This window comes from Papio anubis, chromosome 1, assembly GCF_008728515.1.
Source record: "Papio anubis isolate 15944 chromosome 1, Panubis1.0, whole genome shotgun sequence".
Classification (NCBI taxonomy): domain Eukaryota; kingdom Metazoa; phylum Chordata; class Mammalia; order Primates; family Cercopithecidae; genus Papio; species Papio anubis.
Genome location: NC_044976.1, coordinates 164,268,380 through 164,281,968, shown reverse-complemented (window position 1 = coordinate 164,281,968; position 13,589 = coordinate 164,268,380). Strand labels below are relative to the sequence as shown.

The following is a 13,589-nucleotide window of genomic DNA, read 5'->3' as shown; positions in this document are numbered from 1 at the left end:
ATCAAACCTGGAATCAGCCATTTCTTCTAAAAAAACCTGATTTCTTTAGATGGGAAATGGCATTTAAAGGTTCCAGTCTGGGTGCTATGGGTGCTCATGGCTGCAAACCATCCTTTTGAATGAACAACAGTAAACTTGAATTTGGAGACTTCAACCATGACACCAGAGAGGAATAACTTTCTGCCTTCTGATTTTGAGTTCCCAGTCTAGATAATTATCTTCTTTTATTGTAGTCACAAAGAGTAAGCAAATTTATGGAACCTATAGGACTGATCCCTATTCCACTCCCTCTATGCCACTGCTTGTGAGTGGCAGAAAGGAAGGAATGAGTAGCAAAATATGTTCTTATAACCCCTACTTGGAAAGTGTAGTGAGGTTCCCACAAGTTCAGTGATTAGAAATGTTATCTGGGGCCTATAACTGTCTAAAATTGGGGCCTATCACTTTGCCACTATAAGTTTAAGGTACATGAGTTAAACAGAAATCCGCAGAGTAGCCTAAGAACAAAGCCACCACTCACAGCAATATTTCTGTGGGAAAAACATATTTTACCTACTCTCTCCAATACTCACAAAATGTAATACAATCCTTTGTTTCTGAAGACAAGCCATTATTATTACACTGAGCTCTGTATATGCTTGGCTTTATACCAGCTAGCATGTCCTACATTTAAGTTTTTGTTTACAAAAGAAACAAACTGAAACAAACAATGTCTATGAAGAAACTGAAACTTTATATTGCTATCAATTAAAATCACTACTCCTTAAGAACTAATACAGGAAGATTAGACAATACATACTTAACAGTGTTTATATTTGTAGAGTACTTTGCAAAACATTCTCACATACACACAGGGAATACAAAGATAAATTAAGTCAAGTCTTTGACACTAAACAGCTCTAAGTCTAATGGACTCTACAATAAATCTGGAGGTATTCCCAGAGAAGTATATAATTTGCCCAAGGATACACATTTTATCAAAACTAGAAACCAGAAAACAGAACTTGTGTCTTTCTCTATTGTGTTGCAAGTCCATTGTTCATTTTCTTCCACAAAAGTTACCTTTATATTCTGTAGCTGTCTGCATGTACCATAGCTTCTCTCTATTTTTTAAGTCCAACATTTTTTTTGTGAAGCTACTGCTTTTTCCACAATCAAACATCTACATCATATAAGCTTCACAGATACATTTAAATTTTAGTTTCATATTTCCTAGCTAGATAAGCATTCTATCCATTTCTGTATAGGGATGTTAAAGTGTATCTTATGATGAGTTTTAACACTAGAAGTAAAATTAGAAACAGAAGTAAAACTGATTAATATGTTGTTTTCCTTTCCTTGGCTGTTAACCTTTGTGTTATCCATACTTACTATACATGTACTTAAAATTATTTACATATATGAAATAAGCTTCTTCCAATTAATAGTCATTGAATATATATCAACCTGTATCAGGAACTGCAATTTATATATGAGAAATAACAACGTCTAAACAGGTGATAGAATATGTCAATTGCTTGATGACTTCTACATCATTTTGTTAAGGTCACAAAAAAAGAAAAAAATTAAGGAGAAAAATAATCATAATGTAATCAGCATTTAAGATAGAGAAGAACAGCAGTAGAGATAATCTGGGACCATACAAGCTCAGCAGTTGATAGTGTTCTGGTGGGTTGCAACTCTGAAGCACAGTGCTTTCAGGGGAAATAAAGGACAGTTTTCCCCATGTTCAGAACATACAACACAGGGCAAAAAGGCCTGGTCACAATCTTAAAAACAAAAGTCTTTTGTGGGGAAATGGTAGTAAGTAAGCTTAGACAGCAGAAAACATACTGTGTATTCCTAAGGATGCCAATACCTAGCCAGTAACAGCACATCTTCATCCAGGTTAACAAATCACAGACACATCATTATTAAAAACATGCATATGAACTGCACAGGACTTGAAATGTAAATGACTATGAGAGAGAAAAATAATCTCAACTCACACAATAAAAATAAAAAATATATACATTCTTTTAACACAATTGGGTATAGTGACTTATCCTTCAAAATCCAGCTCAAGTGTAGCCTCTGGAAAGCTTTATCTGGTAAGTATTCCTCTGTATGGCCACATATTTGGTAAACATTTGGCAAATGGACTATTAATATCAGTGTGTTATCTGCTCATGTGTCTACCTGCACCACTACACTCAGAGCTCTCTATAAGTGGGATTCAAATTTCTTACTTCTTTGTGCTCTTTGCACCCTATTGTATGCCTTCCCAGCATGGAAGACAGTAGCATGAATGCAGTATGTGCTTACTGGGTGTTTGTGGATTAAAGAGATGCTAGAAATTCCAAGAATAATGTGGCTGCTGCCTTACTTTGAGGAAGTACAGAATAGCAGCTTACAGTAGGTTCTCAATAACTATTTGCTGATGAAAAAAAAAAAAAAAAGAATAAATGACATTCGCTTGCCTTTCGTTCATTAGGTCCTGCAAGTTCAAGGTCTGCGCCCTAGGGTTCCCTTTGTTCTAACCCAAGGGCATCACCATGGCCTTCTTCAATCCCTTATATTTGTCCTGATTTGTCCTAGCACAGGACTTTGCATATGATGATTCCTCTACAAGAAAAGCTCTTCTCTTACCTTTATCTTCTTTGCAGTCTTTGTCTATACACATCTATTCTCATTGAAACATATGTAGTAACTGCCTACCCCATATTGAGTCTCTCTTATTCTGTCTTGTAGAACTCTACAGTCTGTAAATTGCTGACAGAGTGATCTTTTTAAAAGGCAAATCTAATCATGCTATACCCCTGTTTAACGATATCCTTCAATGGCCCCTTACAGTTTTCAAGATAAAGCTCATACTCTTTGCCTTGCACAGAGGGATCTGCCTATGGCAGAATCTCTGGAGGCTTCACCTGCCATAGAGATGTTTGCTCCACACTACCAAACCGTCTCCTTTTCTTGTATACTTCTCAATGTCTTCTGCCTGTCCTACACGTGGGCTGATATGCTACCAAAACTTCTTTCTTCCTGGCTCTTCCCCCCAGCCTCCCCATTTTTTTAAGTTATCCTTCAAACCCTGGCTCAACAGTTTATCATTCAGGAAACACTCCTTTGCTCACCAATTAATTTATACACCATAAAGTTCTCTCTCCCACTGTACAGTAGGCTTTTGAGGGCAGACCCCTTGCCTTGCTAATTTATCTCTCGTGCCCTCAGAATCTAGCACATTGTGTGGTACATACTAGTTCCAGAAAAACTGCAAAAGACTCTGAAAGGAGCAAAATGATCATGAGGTGTCTGATCAGTGGAATGATGAATGCTGTCTAGAAGGTCCTGTGGGGGTAATCAAGTTCTGTAGTGCTCTGCATCTTTCGTTGTCTTTTAACTGTCTTGCCAGGATATAATTAGACAAATTGTACAACCAAGGCCTTACCTGAAGTGGCAGTAATGACAATCCATTATAATGGAACAAAGAGGTTGTTGTATTTATGGAGTCAATGCCCACAAAGCCCTCCCAGGAAAACTCACATGCTGCCTGCCTGAGAGAGTCCAACCTTACTGCGGTAAGAAAGACCCTTTTCTAGAAAACCAGGAACCTTAGCAAATTTGGAGACTCTCAAGAGGATCTCACCCTAATTTACAGATGTTTCAGGTAAACCATATGGTGGCAAGGTTTCTTGGGCTTAGTTGCTTAGCTTCAAGATAGCAAATAGCAGAGAGTACATAAGCTCAATCTGAGGTTTCTTATGAAAATTTACATAAATAAGCAAATTCTGAAGCCCTAGCTAGTCAATACTGCATGGCTATAGATTTACAAAGCAAACTCAAGGAGGCTCAAATGTTAATTAACTTTCTAGTTGCCCCAATATAAATAGTCATGCCAAATCTAGTAAGAACAGCCTTCTTTTTGTGACTAAGAATAATTTTAGAGATTATTATGAACACAGGTGGGGAGGCTGTTGGGAAAAATTGTGAAAGACTTTGAAATGGGGAAAAAAAAATATTGCCATCCTCCCAGTGGAATGCTGAGTGCTGTCTAGCATTCTTTTCCAGGATTTTCTGATACTATACAGGTCTGTACCATTCATGGGTTCTATTTTATAGCTCTGTAAAGATAGAAATTAACTTGTGAAAGGGTGATGGTAACGCAAATGTTTCTTGTCCACAGAGATGCAAGCAAATTTTGTCCAGTGAAGATGTAATTATTACACTGTGGACATTATGGTTTTGTATCTGTCCGCATGTACATTTCAGTACTCTAGACTGTTTCTGTTTTTTGGATTGTCCTTTATACCACTTTATTAGGGTTTCCATATTAATTAATGAGCTAATTAAAATATGAGTCATAAATTTATTTTTATTGTAAAATTATTCTTTAGGGCAGGCAGAAATGTTTTCTGAATAAATGAATATCCTTATACATAGTAGGTAGTTTTTGCTGAGAATCTATTAATGAACTGATAAGAAAAATATAAAGAATAAAGTACTATACTAGTTGATTGACATAAACATTTTTAGTGTCCATGAGGCACAGAAGGGTATTATATTCATTCATTCAACAAAGATTAAAGAAATGCCTGCTTTATGCCAGGCATTGGGCTACATGCTAGGGTACAATATGGCTAAGAAGAGGCTCCTTGTCCTCATGGATATTATATTCTAGTAAATGAGACATGAATTAAATTGAACAGTCATAAAAATGAGCATAAAAATTATGACTTCAGTTAATTTGTACTAAACTATGATTGCTATGAAATCCTTTCAGGAAGTTGATCTAGTGTGGGAGGTCAAGGGAAGTCTTTTCCTGAAAGATATTTGAGTTGAGCTCTGAAAAGTTAGTAGGTGTTAGTTAGATGATGGAAGATGTAGCAATATGTGCAAATGTCCAGTGGTGGGACAATCAGGACAAATATTAAGGAATGAAAGATAACTATTGGTGTGCATTGTGGATTGGGGCTTATGTTGGTACATGAGATTTTTTAAGGGGCCCATTAAGACTTGCAATTATCCTCTTAATCACTAGATGGCAGACACACATTAAGAAGGCAAAAGCTGGAAATTTAAATTCAAGGGGGATTATAATAGTAAGGTGGGGGAAATCAAAGATTCAGCAGGGAAGTATGGGAGATGAGAATTTAGTAGGGGCGGGTAGCCATGGGATAGCCTCTGGACTTACAGGTCCTGACAATGAAGAGCAATAGAAAGCCATTTAACCAACAAATATTTATTGAGAACCTACTGAAAGCTGCTACTGTGTATTCCCTGAAAGTTAGTAGCTGTACCTCATTTTTCTTTCGGTTCTTAGTATATTTTCACTTCAACATCCATTAAGCACTTATTACCTGCATACTACTGCCTTCCATGCTGTGAAGCATAACAAAAGAAATGAAAAAGATGTTTCCTTTACTCAAGAAAAAATATAGGGTGAAATGTCAAAATACTACATATAATAGAGCAGTTATAAATAAAAACTTTATTCCTCATTGTATGAACATAATTGATAAACTTTTTGATCATAGATGGAAATCTTACATAAATTACCGTTAATACTGATAGTGTCAAATTGTTGATGTTCCTAAATAATGAAAAAATAGGTTCAGTCAGCTAACAACATAACTGTAACTACATATTGTAAACACTGGTAAATTCTGGGATCTAATAAGAAGGTATAGAACAGACCTGCTGCAGCTATCACATTAACACTGGTTATTTCACTAGTCATGTTGAGGCTGTGCAAATTAGTAACTCTCCTTGAAAGGTAGTACTACACAAAACAAGGGCACATTTTTGTTTGGATGTAAAATACATCATCAGAAAACAAAATAAGTGAAGTTTTACATCATTCTGATACAAAGAATTAAGAATAAAATGGGGAACTGGATGTCACACAACCTCAATTAGACTGCTCCTAGGGCCTAAACACACATAATTGTAAAAGTTTTGCTCCCCTGAACATGTAAAACACATCTAATATATGTAAAAATTCATGAAGTGAACATTCGTATAACAAGGGATGCTTGCTAAGAACGTGAAAAGGTACTAAATTAATGAAAAAGAAAGGCTATCAGCATGGAATACAACTTATTAGAGGAGATATTCTACTAGAGACACTGACCCTACAGGTAGATATTGAGTGAAAAAAACATACTGGTAAAGACAAGAAGGAAAAGTATTTTATATGAAAGAAAAAAATATAAGAAAATGTACATAGAAAGTGACAGAGGTAGAAGGACCAAGACACAAAACCATAGAACTTAATGTCTGAGGAGACCTCATGAAATTAGTTTAGTTACAGTAAGCAAAATAAATCTTTCTTTTCACTGCAATGGTTTCCAAAAAGTGCATCAGAAAGTAGTATGATGAAAATCACTCCAAGGAGTGCACCAAGGAGACTGTCAACCTTGCAGTTACCATTTTGATCACCAGGTGGCAGACAAATATTAATAAGGCAAAATGCAGGGTAAATTTAAATTCCTGGGGGTTGGTAGGGGGAGGAATAAGGGATATAGGCAGATGAATGAGAAAATATAAATTTTTAGACATAAGAAAATTAAGATGCTTGTAACATATAAATTTTTTGAAAGTAGGTACAATCTGTACTACTACCTCCATTTTAGAGTTGAGGCAACTGAGATCCAGAAGTGTTACCTTGCTTATCTAAAGCCTACAACAAATCCCCAAGCTTATGTATTTTGCAGCCTAAGAAAAAAATACCTGCATGAAATAATATGTGAATAAATTAAAGAATAACATAGAATTATAATGGTTACATCTTAAAATGCATGGCAGTTTATAATTCGAAATGAGCTTTAAAAAGTTGTTTTAATTTGTATAGGAAATAACTAAAGTACAGAGTTAAAAGACTTACCCATGATTGATTTGCTTCAGTGTGTTAGCTGCTTTATGTGCTGTATTTTATTTCATTTAAATATCTACTATACAACAAATTTGGTGAACATTTTCTCTACTGTACATATTAGGAAACCAAAAGATTCACAAAGCAAGGTGACTTGGGCAAGACGAGGTAAATCATAAGAGTGTGACTCCAACCCAAGTGTTCTCACTCATGAACAGAACTGTTTTCATCATAACTATCCTAGATAAATAAGTCCAGAGAGACCCAGAAGAAATAAATGTCCAAGAACTAGCCTGAGAAAGGCTAGCTCGAAAAATGGCAAGCTTTAAACGTCATTTTTTAAGGCAGGTGGTAGTTACAGAATAAGAGTGCTAATGTTCCAGGTAGGTGAAATGTCAGGATGAAGAGACAAGAGTTGAACATTCCTTGCCAAAGATGCTGAAAACATACCTGTCGGGGCAAAAACGTAAACTGGAAGATTAACAAGATACCTGATGATTAAGGGCTATTATTATTAGGCTAAGGACACAAAATTTTATACAAGCATCAGAATTACATTCCTTGAGCAGGTGACTGCTATGTGAGACTAAGTCACTAGCAAAGATTCTGATGTGGCCCTAACACATCCAAGGACCCTTTACCAATTCCCCCAGTCCATAGTGATTTCAGATTCTTTGTCAGTTTTATTCATGTATTTCTCTACCACTCAACTGTCACCTGATATATTCTCCATTATAAAGGCAGTGTTTAATTTTAAGTACATTCCTCTCTTACCAAATCCTTGAGACTAAGAATCATATCTTTTCATTTGTTTTGCTTCTAATATCACTTCCACTTCCACTTAGAATGCAAAACCTGAAAGAGAATGTCACTCCCATCCTAACAATGAGAAAAAGGTGGATAATCTTTTTTTAAAATCATAATTTTTCTTGAACCTATGAGACCTGTGTTGCAAGTCAACCAAGAAAACTGAATTTCATATATTACAAGCTCCTCCAAGGAGAGATGAGAGACAGGATTAATTTCACTCTTGGCAAAGCACAAGGAAAGAGGTAGCTGCCATATAACAGGTAAGAAAAAAATCTGCTAAAATGTTAATGAAGTCTTAAAGGCCAACTATGGGCTAACATGTCAGCTTAGAATAGCTGGGAGTCTCAAAGACAGGGGGAGTTTGCACATGCAAGCTCTTTTCCATATATAAATTCCTGTAATTTTATTTCCAACTGAGGTAACTCTACTACCTGGTGCTCATAAGAAAAATTGGGAGCAGTACAGGAGACTGAAAAGCACTCCCCTTGGTGGTTCAGGCTTGCAGGAGGTGACAGGCTGCACAGGGGCAGGCATGAAGTCCCACTGACTTTTGAGGACATTCATTTATATAAAACAAAAGCCCTGAACTGCTGACAAACTCACTGCCTCCCAAGACTGCTGGGGGAAATGTAGAAGTAAAACCTTTATCTGCCCTAGGGAAGAATAAGAAACCTTCTTAAGCACAGAATCCTATACTGATACCAAGCAGGTCTACTACCTCTGGGCAGGGCAGAAAAGCCTCGGCCACCTAAGACCAATCACAGATATAAGGAAGTTTCTCTGCCATGAAAAGAAAGTGGAAGGATGCTAAGAAAGCCCCACTCCTGAGGCACGGGGGCACATGGCCCACTTAAGATAAGCACAGAAAACACATAAGGCTAGGATCAACTAACTAGTCACAGATGTTAACTGCTGTGGGGGCGGGGGGGAAGCATTGAGAGGAAACCCTCTATATAGCTCAGGGGTACCAGGACTGCTGATAGCTCAGAGTGAAGCAAGAACACTGAGAAAGTTTTCCAGTACCTTCTTTAGAAGTACTCTACTCTAAGCACAAGATAATAGCAGCCCATTGCAGGTAATGATATCAACAAAATCAAAATCCAGCTCATCTTCCAATGGACTCAGCCTCTTAAACAAATAGCATTACAGAAGAAGAGCCTGCCAATTTCTAGGTGTAAACACTATTTAACTCTTTCTACCCATTTCTGGGCGTAAATACTGTTTAACTCTTTCTATACATGGGGTCCAGCGTTCAATTAAGAATTACCAGACATGAAAAAGCAAGAAACATAAAGATGGACAACATGCATGAATAGATAGAATGATGGCAGACAAATGGAATCTGTTTTTTTTTTAAAAGTCAAGTGTTAAAAAAATTTAAATGACGTAAGACATGAAGAATTCTTCTGATGGGCCCATTGGAAGACTAAGGAAAGATTCCGTGATCTTTAAGACAGGTCAATAGAAATTACTCAAAATGAAACACAAAGTAAAAAGAACAGGAAAAACAAAACAAACAAAAAATCAACAAGAAGAAACAAAATAGAGCATCCAAGAACTGAGGGATATTAGCAACCAGTCTAATTCATTCTGCTCCCAACACATAGTTGGCATTCATTAATTTTTTTGTGGTATGTTGTTATTAAAGTTGACAGGATATAAACAATATTACTAATACTTATGAAACTTCCGGTGACTGCTGGAAGAACAAATTCTGTCACTACACTAATTCTAATCTTCACAATAACTCTATGGAAGTGGACATAATTATCAATATTTTATAGATCTGAGGGCTAAGAGGATTAGAGAAGTTAGGAAAGTTATTCAAGTTCACATACCTTCCAAGTGGTAGTACTGTTCTGGTCCTGTTCTCTTATACTACAAAGCCTGGAATCTTTACATTCCCACAGGGGGTCCTTCTATTAAGTGATGAGGGTGATGGTTTGATGTAAAAAGGAAGAGTAAAAATAAACATCAATGAAGTAAAGTCTTTCTGAATTTCTAAATAATGTTCCTTAGTAAGTTAAGAGGAAACAAATGATCTTGAAAACTCTAGATCAGCAGGTCTAGCACAAAGTAGGTGTTCAGAGGAGGTATACAATCTCGAAAGCTGTTAAGCAGCACAACTAGATACTGGTTGTGTTGAACTGAATTAGACAAACTCTCCATTATGTTATGTCCATTCTGTTCACATTGCATTAAATGCATTAAATGCTTATTAATGCTAAGTTGGGGTCTGTTCTACAATTTGACTTAAGAAATCTGCATATTCGATTTTAGAGAGAATATGAGAAACCAGAACTGATCCCTTTACAGAGTGCTTTCACTGAATACAGATTAAGAAGTTTAGTGTCTATCTAAAAGATCCCAGAAACACAGTAGTTTATATTTCATTTCCTTATTGTTAATCAGAAACTACATAAAAACCCGTCCAGTGGCAACACTCTACCAGGCATTCTAAAAGACTGTCTCTCACTGAAGTGTGTTAATAGGTAGAAGGAAGGTCTTGTATTCACAGGAAGTCTCATTATTTAACTGTGTTTATATGTAATATGTCTGTGAACTGTTAATACTTTTAGCCAACTTTAAAAGACAGTTCACATGCCAAGTAATTACATCAATTAAAAAATTTTTAAATACATTGTTTCATTTTTTTTTTTTGGTCTTTAATATTTGGAAATGCAAATTCTACCAAAGACCCTGCAGTAACTTTTCAGGACCAAGAGATTATTGATCAGTGCAAATACAAGTTTTATAAGATTATTAAATAGTATTCTCAAAACAAGTCAGTGACCCTTTGATAAATGGTAAGCTATTTGCAATTTCACTTTTGTTGACACGGTTTCAATATTTCAACATTTAAAAAGGTTTCTTAATACATGACAAGTCTACTGTATTTTCAATAAGACACAGAATTCAGTTCCTCTCACTAACTAATGTGAAGATGACTTTTCTAGCTTGGATAAATAATTTAAAAAGCAGTACTGAAGAAAAGAACCATATTATTTTCAATCACCTTAGTAAATTATGTTTTCAAAAAAATATATAGCTAAGGATTAAAATATTTGTTAGTAAAATAATTATAGCTGCATTTTATTTCTCAGATTTACCATATTAATATAGAATTAGCATAAATGTGTGAACATGTGGAATCATACAAGAGTAGACAGAGTATAAAAATGCTTCTGGTGCTAAATGAATCAAAGGTCTTAACAGAAATTGCAATTACATTTTGGTCTCAGAATCAAATAATACTAGTTTTCAAAAGAATTTACTATAAATGTCAAAAACACTAATAAAGGCAAAAAGAGAACAGATCTGTGAAATAACTGGTATTATATTCAAATGTTAGAAAAGCCATAAAGAACTTCAGAGAAGGCTGAAAAACATAGTCCTATTTTATAATTAGTATGGGCGCACAGGTCAACTTAAGATATTTATGTATTATTCTAGTGTTTTATGTTAGGAAGACATGGTAGGAAATATAACAATGTGTAGCAGATACAAATCCAGCTCAAATTATAAGATCCTATTATACCCCCATAGTTAGAGATCTATTGACATTTCTGAAAATTCCTTTCTCTTGGGGGACTTTAATAGGCAGCAGCAGTAGCCCTACAAAGAAAAGACTGGTTTTTCCTTTCATCGACACCAGCATTGATCTCTGACAAACTTTAAAAGCAGATCTTTATTCAAAACCAGAAGAAAACTGGCATTTCTTTATCCTAAGATTCTTGGAAAACAATAACAACTTGTCTACAAAAGGTAGGCCCTTTTGGAATAAAAAAACGTTGTTAATTTAATCAAGACCCCTTATAAACAAAAAAGGTAACAGGGAAAAACAAAGTCAACTAGGACAGAATATAATGAGGAAAAAATATTAATGATGTGATTACTGATGTAAAGTCTAGAATGGTAGTATTCACTAGATTTACTAAATGGAGAAATTAAGTTACTTTGTTTTTGCTTCAAGACATTGTAATAAATGACAGTCATTTCTGGCAATAAATTTGAAGAGTAAAATTATAACATTAAGATGCACGTCAACTTTAAAATGTCTCAAAATATGTACTGAACATGTTCACATAAAAAGATTATCTTCCATTATATGTTATTAATATACCAGGTATTGTTCAGCAGAGCTAAACATTTTAAAAATGAAGTCCAAGCAAGTTATTGAAAGGAAGAGTTGGCTTTGAATTATTTCTTTGATAGAATTATGTTATTGAATAATCTTATTACAATATAAATGTCTCAGTGTGTATTCTGTTGTATATTCTGTTGTGTTTCTAAAAGATACACTACTCTGAAAGGCGTTAAAATTTTTTTGTAACTATCTTCTAAGGAAAGTACTACACAATGTCCACTAGAGGGCACCCTTGTAATCTATAACTGATTTAAAACAAACATTTAATTATAATCAAATTTAACATTTTAGAAATTAGTATTATTTCAACAGAGAAACAAAAGAGAAAAATAACTTTCTTTCATATTAACAATATGGAAGGCATATTTTCCAAAGTGAACTGGAAGGATCAATTTTATAAATTACTGACATTAGTATTAATATAATTAGACTACATATATCCTTGGAACGCAGACTGCTAAAATGTGTTTTCATTTAGGCAGTTTTTTTTTACGGACATGTGTTAAAAGAAGAACATTCACTTAACTTATTTCAAGAGAGTCTATCACTTGAAGTTTTTTTTTCTTTTTTTCTTTTTTCTTGAGGCAGAGTTTGGCACCATCTCGGCTCACCTCAACCTCTGCCTCTCAGGTTCAAGTGATTCTCCTGTCTCAGCCTCCCGAGTCGCTGGAATTACAGGCATGCGCCACCACGCCCAGCTACTTTTGTATTTTTAGTAGAGATGGGGTTTCTCCATGTTGGCCAGGCTGATCTTGAACTCCCGAACTCAAGTGATCTGCCCACCTTGGCCTCCCAAAGTGCTGGGATTCCAGGCATGAGTGACTGCACCTGGCCTATCCCTTGAAGTTTTATAATGTTTTCTTATTATTTTAACATTTCAGCTTGATAATAGTGTTCTCAATACTGAGCCAAATCAGTGATAAAAATAAAGATTGTCTTGCTTATCATGATTTGATCCAATTATTTGATTATTTTGTAAACGTTTATTTTACAAAATAAAGTATTCCTTCCAATTTTCTGCCCCACCCCTACTGCATGTAACAACTATTTTCTCTTTTTGATTTACAATTACTTTTTTTCTTGGTCAAAAGTAAGTGGTTACTTTCCTCTATAAACACTGAGTACACCCTTTTTCTCCTGACCAGTAAGGCAAACTATTCAACAGACGGTATTTTTCCAAAGATCCCAACAAGTATACAGTTTTCCTAAATCTATTACATCATCCGAACAAGAAACACTGTATTTAATTACATTCATTTTATTCCCAGAGTCCAGTGAATTAATATGAAGAATAGGTTTCATAAATACAATACTATAAACCACACCCTACTAGGTGCAGACATCCCATCTTTTCTCATGCTTAGGAACTAAGTAATTTAAGACAACCTAAGATACTATCTTTTCTTATAAGTTTCACAGAAAATTTCATCTGCGGCATTTTAAAATATGACATTTATTATATATAAAAATAAACTATTTGGTTGCTCATTTTTTTTAAAAAAATGCTAACATATTGAGATTTCTCTTAAGTCCCTATTCAATCAAAATATGACTTTGAAATGCTTTACTTGTAAGTCTCTGCATGCATAAAAGTATATATGACTTCTGAGCATATTTTAAAATATAAAAGTATGTTACTCATCAACTATAAAATGAACTCATAGCTATTGTGCTATGTTCCACAAATCCATTAGAATGTTTTATAAACCATTAAATGCATAAAGATTCAAAAAGACAAAAAGTTTCATTTTTAAGTGTGATATTACCTTGCATAATGGATAA

The 13,589-nt window shown here is 34.9% G+C and overlaps 2 protein-coding genes across 11 annotated transcripts in view; one reads left to right on the top strand and one right to left on the bottom strand.

Annotated features, from left to right (window-relative positions):
* DENND1B (DENN domain containing 1B) overlaps nucleotides 1–13,589 on the bottom strand; it is a 277,692-nt gene that overhangs the window by 10,101 nt on the left and 254,002 nt on the right. For 7 of the 10 annotated variants that reach the window (XR_002520214.2, XR_002520210.2, XR_002520216.2 and 4 more), the window contains one exon: nucleotides 9,499–9,579. The exons of the other annotated variants lie outside the window; for them this stretch is intronic. Coding sequence is in view for 4 of the 7 variants with exons in the window: in XM_017951054.3 (XP_017806543.1) it covers nucleotides 9,499–9,579 (81 nt within the window). In the remaining 3 variants the exon portion in view is untranslated. The remainder of the gene's footprint in view (nucleotides 1–9,498; nucleotides 9,580–13,589) is intronic. 10 annotated transcript variants of the gene reach the window in all.
* CRB1 (crumbs cell polarity complex component 1) overlaps nucleotides 1–13,589 on the top strand; it is a 266,490-nt gene that overhangs the window by 240,197 nt on the left and 12,704 nt on the right. The window lies entirely within an intron of this gene.